The sequence below is a fragment of the Arachis ipaensis genome, chromosome B5, assembly GCF_059453495.1.
Source record: "Arachis ipaensis isolate K30076 ecotype BB chromosome B5, ASM5945349v1, whole genome shotgun sequence".
Taxonomy (NCBI): domain Eukaryota; kingdom Viridiplantae; phylum Streptophyta; class Magnoliopsida; order Fabales; family Fabaceae; genus Arachis; species Arachis ipaensis.
This window is the reverse complement of record NC_142440.1, coordinates 159855533-159864031: the sequence shown is the minus strand read 5'-3', so window position 1 is coordinate 159864031 and position 8499 is coordinate 159855533. Positions and strand designations below refer to the sequence as shown.

The 8499-nt window shown below is 31.2% G+C and overlaps 1 protein-coding gene across 2 annotated transcripts; it reads right to left on the bottom strand.

Moving 5' to 3' along the window:
- Positions 1–504: 504 nt before the first annotated feature.
- LOC107641568 (nudix hydrolase 2-like) lies at positions 505–5166 on the bottom strand. 2 transcript variants are annotated; one of them, XM_088489059.1, is made up of 9 exons: positions 4917–5166; positions 3863–4071; positions 2860–2925; positions 2302–2439; positions 1718–1795; positions 1584–1634; positions 1239–1273; positions 1030–1138; positions 505–935 (listed from the first exon to the last, which is right to left on the bottom strand). In XM_088489059.1, exons 1-9 carry the CDS (start codon positions 5065–5067, stop codon positions 741–743), a joined length of 1032 nt encoding a protein of 343 aa, XP_088345185.1. In that variant the 5' UTR covers positions 5068–5166; the 3' UTR covers positions 505–740. The 2 variants fall into 2 exon arrangements, with proteins under 2 accessions (XP_088345185.1, XP_088345186.1); XM_088489060.1 differs by lacking the exon at positions 2860–2925.
- Between the last annotated feature and the right edge of the window lie 3333 nt (positions 5167–8499).

The window sequence follows — 8499 nt, the reverse complement described above, 5'->3', positions numbered from 1 at the left end:
AGGAATGGGTATACTATCAAGGCAGGCTACCAGGTGGCTAAGAAGGAAATAGCTAGCAGTGCTCGGAGGACATGTCTTTAAGCATGGAAACAAGGGAGTTATGGAATGAAATTTGAGAATCGTAGGTTTTGCAAAAAATTAAAATATTTTTGTGGAAGGCTTCTCATGATATAGTTTCAAAAGAAATTTTTCAGAAGCTCAGTGTGCCAAAGATGTTCTAAAAGAAGTGGAAATAACATAACATGCAATTTTTCTATGTCTCTGAAAAAGAACGATCTAGTTTGGAGCACAGAGCCAATGCAACCCTACAGGAAAATTAGGTTGAATAGAAGAGCTTATCAAGAGGTAATGATTAGCAAATTGAGTTCTTAAGTTGAATCTAAATATCTAGAAATGAGGCCGTTTTTTCACATGGGGATCAATCCTATATCCACTATTACCAGAACAATACTTTTTGAAGCAGCATGCAGGGAAGCATCTATTAATAGAAAAAGAAGCAGCACGTATTTAATTAAACTATTATTTCAAGAAATTATTTTGCAACCATTGTTTTAATCAGAAGCTGCTGAGCTTGTACGTACAATTATATGTATCAAAGAATTAAGCTAACAAATCTGTAAGATTTTGAAAAATGAACAAACGAAAAATTGAAAATATTCTTCCTTTTTTCATGTCTTCGGAAGACTAATGAATAATGAGTCAGGCTTTCAAATCTTATGTCACATAACTAGAAGAATTTGTCAAGATAGCAAGCAACTGGCATCCTTCTTGTTGAAATAGAGATAGGATTTCTTGCTCTTAGATGTCTTAGCAAGTATGGTAGAAAATCCAGTGTATTTTTCATCCACCTTGGACAACCATATTTTTGTGAGAAGGTCAAAGAGTTCATTTTCTCGAACAAAAGGTTGGGCTACATAATCCTCTATTGCCATCCACTGAAAAAACAATGCAAATGAAATTACATAATCCTCTATTGCACTCGACTCAAGTAAATTTTTGCTAATTGGTCCTTTGATGATATGTATGTACCTGAGCTGCAGCAATTTCCGACGCTTGCCTCTGAATCTTAAAGGAGTAAGGTTGCAACAAGCAAGCAAAGAACAAATCTGATTTCTGAAAGAAAGTTTGATGGCTTTGCCTAAAACCATAAAGACAGAATTTGATAAGCTAATCATTATTTCCACAAAAATAAAATAAGAGTAATGACTGATGCTAATTAAGTAATTATATATGCTTACCTGAATGCCAAAACTTCAACAAACTCTGTATCTATCTGAAATTGGAACAAAAACAATGGGGTTAAGATTTTGAAAAATGTTTGGCAAATCTTGAAAGCTTAACTTTTATGTTTTTTTAGTAAAGTATCGTTTTTGTTCCCAACGTTTGGGGCAAATCCTATTTGTATCCCTAACGTTTAAATCGTCCTATTTGTATTCCTGACGTTTGTAGAAGTAATTCAATATTATTCAAAACGTTAAGAATATAAATAAGACGATTTAAACGTTAGGGACACAAATAGAACTTATCCCAAATGTTGGGGACAAAAACGATACTTTACTTTTTTTTTTTTTTTTTTCACTTACCCCTGTCTCTTCTTTGACTTCTCTAATTGCAGCGGTACAAATATCCTCACCCTGCAAATGGAATAATTTATCAAATAAAACAAAATAATTTAAAATATAGTTTAATAATTAGTCAATTTTAACATTCTTATTACTTCATTCACCGCTCCAGTTGGCAACTTCCATATTCCTTTGCCACTGAATCTGCCATTACTCTCTTGAACCACAAGCAACTGGAAATAAAAACAAACAATTTCAATCACCTTAATGTATACAACTTCGCACATAAATTAAACATTCTCAGTTTAATTATCCTCATACTATATATTTTTTTTCCTATATCTTAGATCAAATCTATTTAAATACATCATAAAAGATAATAAAATATCAACGGAAAGGGTTTTTCCTTTATTACTAGTTATTATGACTTTCTTGACAAATTGACTTATTCTCATATGGAAAAATTTTATAAAATAAAATTTCAAATAGGATGGTAAAAACCGACGATAAACAAAATAAGATAAGTTATGGTTATTTTTAACTAATTTTCTTTGATTACCAAATTTGCATGGAAAGAGTTCATATGCGGAAGTCATACACCACACGTATAAGATTTTTGCAGTTTTCACAGAGTCAAACATATATATGCTTTCTTCCATTCAATTTCGTGGAAGAAGCTAAGATTTGACTTGAGCAATGGCCAATAATGGGAAATTAAAGGAAGGAATGAATGAATTACCTCTCCGTTGCTATTCATGACAAAGGCACCAATACCAACACGATGGGAAGCATTTGGAGGGATTGTATTTGGAGCATTAGAAATCCAATTCACAAGCATCACGTAATCAGGTTCAGCATGGTGATATCTAAACCCTGCCTGACCAAGTAAAACCACAAAATTAGTTTGAAAAAGTACAGGGAACCAATGGCCTAAGCGTACAATGTGTATAATGAAAGTTTAGAAAGTATTAGAGATATGACTATTAGTGTTACATTGTCCTATCAGGTTACGTTTTTGGGATGAGTGGTTTCATAATATGGTATTAGAATTCCAAATCTAAAAGGTCAAGAGTTCGAATCTTAGTGAATTTATTATCCCTGGTATTCGGATAGTTATTCTGAATAGTACGCTTAGGCTATTGGCTCCTAGAACTATCCAAATTAGTTTTTATCTCAAATAACATGCTTCTTAAGATTCTTGTTAATAGTAAACTAGAAAAGAAAATATATAAAATATATATATATATATATATATATATATATATATATATATATATATATATATATATATATATACCTTAACCGCAGCGGCTACAAGATTTGAATTTTCTATAGGTAACTTGATCCACACTCCCTTTTTTCCCTGAAATGATAACCACATTTTCTTATTAGCAATACTCGAGTGCTAATGAGCCCAAATGGGTCTTGCTATTAATAATTAGAAATTAGATATGAATAATAAAATATAGGATAATATATAGAAAATAATGTTTATATTATTTTTTTACACACCTTTTTTCTACTTTCTTTTTTTTTTTCTACAAAAATACTACGTCAACACAAAAATTAGCTATGAAATAAACGATTATGTATTTGTGTATAAATATATGTATTGTTTAACTTATTTTAGATATTTATTTTATATTTCAACATATATTTTATATTAATAATTGATGAATAATTTTTTGTATATACTTAATATGGTTATTCTTTGATAGTATAAAAAATAATTTTTTTTATCTTATTTATTACTTTTTATTAATTACTCTCAATAATAAAATGAAAAATGCATAAAAGGATAGATAGAAAATAATACATACAATATTATATGAGTTTAATTTTGATACAAAATATTTTACACAGTCATGCAACTACATCCATCTTTTTGGATGACCATTCATACGAATGATGAAAATAGTAGTTATTTTTTATGACATAGCGTTACGTGATTAGATATACGTGCAAAACTACTTTACACTAAACCGAAAAAACTGTCGCAAATTGTAAGTGTAAAAAAATTGTCATAATATTTTTTTAGGAACATTCTTAAAAACCGCCACAATCAAATAGCAAAACATTTAATTCCGTTGATAATAACTAATAACTAATAACTGCCTTTAGAGATCAGACTTTTTAAAACCTTTTATATTTCCTGCCTATATATATGTATACCTGCTGAATTATAAATGAAAAAGTATATATATTGGAACCAAAATAACAGTGTATTATTAATGGTCTAATTGTCTAAACATATATAAAACTAAAAAAAAAAAAATCATTACTTTTAAAATGATACCTACCTGTTCCTTCCAACGCGCTAAGGAAACATCCAACATAGATGCAAAAACCAAAGTATCCATAGTTTCATCAATGTTTACAACAACTCCCCCATGTTGATCCTCAACTGCTCTTAGCAATTGAAATTCGATGCCTTCTTGATGCCCTTCTTGCTCCTTCAAGGAAACGGATGACATGTATATTCTTCGAGAAAGAAAACTGTTCTTACAGTCTAAAATCAAATAAAGGGCATGAGATAAATTAGCAAGTTAACCATATTTATATGAAATTATGAACTAGACAGTAATGATTTTGGTATCCAAAATTTTTAAATATGTCAACATCTCAACCATCAATATTGTTATCATGATATATATCACTTCTTTTAAAAATTTAAGCCGATTGAAAAAGATAATACATCCCCTCACATAAAAATTTATGTGGATTTGAGTGAATATTTTTAGTAGATTTTATTTCTCTTTTTATTTAATTAATGCTAAATTCTTTTTTTTTTTTTTGAGTCATTAAAAATCGAACTATGGTCATTTAAGTCATAGAAACTCTAACCACATTATGATACTAACTTTTTTTTTTTAAAAAGTTAAACTGATGAAAAGAGACAATAAACGATTATACTTTTAATCATTGTAAGGTAAAGGTGTAGAGATGTTGATGTTTAAAATTAATGGCGGGGATGCTGGTGTTTAATACTTTAGTTAAAGCTGATGGATTTAACTTAATCCGAAAAATTAGCCATTTGGCTTGTAATTGTAAACACTAGTAACATCACTTCTAATACTTTGACACCAAAACAATGATAGGTTAAGGTATAATCATTCGTGAACAATGAGACAGCATGCTTATTGTTAGAAACAAGAGACTAAACTGGAGAAAGGATGGTATATTATTGATTGTATTCAAGTTGTCTATACAAGTTGTGTGAAATGATACAATATAAAAGGGTATTTATAGGTACTAAGAGAATCGTAATAATAAAAACGATATTCTATAATAAATATTCAGATATACTAAATAATACTAATTGATCCTAATTATATTCTAACACTTATTACTTACTCGAAACATTATGACCCTGGAATTTAGGGTTGACAGAGCTTAGCAAAGTTGTAACTGTACGTGGAGAGACTTGAGAAGAGGTGTGGAACAATTTAGAAGTTGCCAAAAGACAAGTACGATAAACCTTATTGGAAGCACCGTACCTCATCATGATGTCTCAAGTTGTATGTGAGAAAAACACAAAAGACAATGGGAATGAAATGCAATATTTTGTTCTACTCTGAAACTGGGTTGTGGCAGAGCATGAAAACCTTGAGAATCTATTTTATAGTATCAAGTCATCATATGGTCCCAAAGGAATAACTTCCGTGCAATATACTTTGATTTGAACGAGTCTCCTTTCACATGTTTCCGTTTCCTTATACATACAATGCACATATCATTTTCTGTAACTATAATTGCGTGTTAACTAAACGTTTAACATGGTCCACTAACAAAGAAGGGAAAAAGTGAAAATTATTAGTAAGAAGAAAATCACATATCCAAAACTCGTAAAGTTATATGTTTAATATTCAAAAACTATATATTCATTATTTATATTGACTAATTATTAACTGTTTCTTTTTGAGAAAAAAAAATAAATAAATGAGATAAAAGAGGTATAACTAGTTTTAATAAGTGGATCAATTTTAAGTTTAATAAAAGCATAGACAACGCATATAAATTTAATGGCGATGAAATTAGTACTGAAATGTTTAAAATGTTAGTTATTGAAATGACATGTCACAACCATGAAACCAACAAGAAAAAGCTTGGGTATAAAACAAAACATGAAACCAATAATATAAAAATGTATATTTTTCTTTTCTTCCAGACCTTCAAACTCAAAAGGAGGAACTTTAGGTCGCTTTTCTCTGAAGGTTCAGACGAAACGCGGTACAAAATTCATCAACCACAGTATACCACACGGTCCAACAATATCCGTCTGCTATGCCTTTTTTAAAAAGTAGGTATTGTTGTAAAATAAATAAAGAAGATATAATAAATATAAAATAGAAAAATATAAATATATTCTTATCTCAATATAATATAAGTAATCTATATATATATATATATATATATATATATATTTATTTATTTATTAATATTATAGTTATTGTAGCTTAAAATCATACAAAGATAAAAGAGAAAGAAAAATATTTGTAAGATAAGAAAGGAGAGAGAATTACTTTTATTGCTTGTGTATGATGGCTCAAATATGTGTCCCTATTTATACATGTATGGGATCTTTACTTTCAACTTTCATTTAAGTTCATTCTTTATTGAGAATGGACATCCATGTTGATCCTTATCACGAACACTCCCTCTTGGATGTCCATTTAGGATTATGCCTCATTAAAATTTTATTAAAGGAAAACCCAATGGAAAAAAACCTTAGTGAAGGAAAAAGAGTACAATATCCTTTGTGATGGGGACTGTCTCATTAAAAATCTTGTCAAGAAAAATCCAATGGAAAAAACCTGACCAAGGAAAAAAGAGTACAGTCTCCTCCTCTTGTCGACATCATTTAATGTCTCGAAATCGGCGCATCCCAATCTCATGTACCAATCTATTAAAGGAGGATTTTGGGAGTGACTTCGTGAATAAATCTGCTAGATTGTCACTTGAGTAGATCTGTTGGACATCAATTGTCCCTTGATTTTGAAGATCATGAGTGTAGAAGAATTTGGGAGAAATATGCTTTGTTCTATCACCTTTGATATATCCGCCTTTAAGTTGAGCAATGCATGCTGTATTATCCTCAAACAGGACAGTTGGAGCTATCTTATGATCAATCAGTCCACATGATGACAGAATATATTGGATCAAACTCCTGAGCCAAAAACCCTCGCGACTTACTTCATGAATTGCTAGTATTTCGGCATGATTAGAGGATGTTGCAGCAATCGTCTGTTTCGTGGACCTCCATGATATCGTTGTTCCACCATATGTGAACAGGTATCCTGTTTGAGATCTCCCTTTATGTGGATCAGACAAGCATCCAGCATTTGTATAGCCAACTAGTTGTGACTTGGATCCATAGGGATAAAACAATCCCATATCAACCGTTCCATGAAGATATCGAAAGATTTGTTTGATTCCATTCCAATGTCTTCTGGTTGGAGAGGAACTATATCTTGCTAGTAAATTCACATCAAATGATATATCAGGTCTTGTATTATTAGCAAGATACATTATTAGCGCTCCAATAGCACTGAGATATGGTACTTCAGGACCAAGGATATTTTTATTTTCTTCTTTAGGACGGAATTGATCATTTTCCACATCCAAAGATCTTACGATCATTGGGGTACTCAAGGGATGTCACTTATCCATATAAAATCTTTTCAAGATCTTCTCTGTGTATGTTGTTTGATGAATAAAGATCCCATTTTTTATATGCTCGATCTGTAGGCCGAGACAAAATTTAGTCCTTCCAATATCTTTCATCTCAAATTCTTCTTTTAGAGTTTTTATAATTGTTGGAATCTCTTCAGGAGTCCCAATGATATTTAAATCATCAATGTACACAGCAATCATAATGAATCCAGATGCATATTTCTTTATGAAAACACATGAACAGATATCATCATTCTTGAATCCATTTTTGGCCAGATACTCAGTAAGACAATTATACCACATTCGTCCAGACTGCTTTAGACCGTATAAAGATCTTTGCAATTTGACTGAGTATAACCCTTGAGAATATTCATTGGATGGTTTAGATATCTTTAGTCCTTTAGGAACTTTCATATAGATATCACGATCTAATGAGCCGTATAAGTAGGCTGTTACCACATCTATTAAATGCATATGCAGTTTATGATATGCAGATAAACTGACCAAATAACGTAATGTTATCGCATCCACTACAGGGGAATACATTTCTTCATAATCTATACCGGGCCTTTGTGAAAAACCTTGTGCCACAAGTCGTACTTTGTAGCGCACAACTTCATTTTTCTCATTTCGTTTTCTCACAAATACCCATCGGTATCCAACAGGTTTTACATCTTCAGATGTACGGACTACAGGTCCAAAGACTTCACGTTTTGCAAGTAAGTCTAATTCAGCCTTCATGGCTTCTTCCCATTTCGGCCAAACATTTCTTTGTCGATATTCTTCGACTGATCTTGACTCAAGATCCTTACTTTTCATGCATGATATTTAATGCCACATTATATGCAAATATTTCATTGACAATTGTCTTATTTCGGTCCCATTTTTCTCCTGTAAAGACATAATTTATCGAGATCTCGTCATTTTCACAATTTTAAGGTACCTGAACATCTTCTGGCCTTAAAATTATATAAGAATTTTGGACAACTGCAGGTGTCTTTACTGTGTCTTTTTCAATAGGAATAGTATTTACCTCTTTTCTCTTTCGAGGATTTTTGTCTTTGGAACTGACAGGCCTGCCACGCTTCTGGCATGTATTTGCTTCAGTGGCAATTTGTCCAACTGGGACATCAATTCGAATTGGGGTATTTTCCGCTGGTATATAAGATTTGGTTATCCTCTTTGTATCGGAAAATGCATCAGGCAATTCATTTGCTATTCTTTGCAAATGTATAATCTTTTAAACTTCTAGTTCACATTGCCC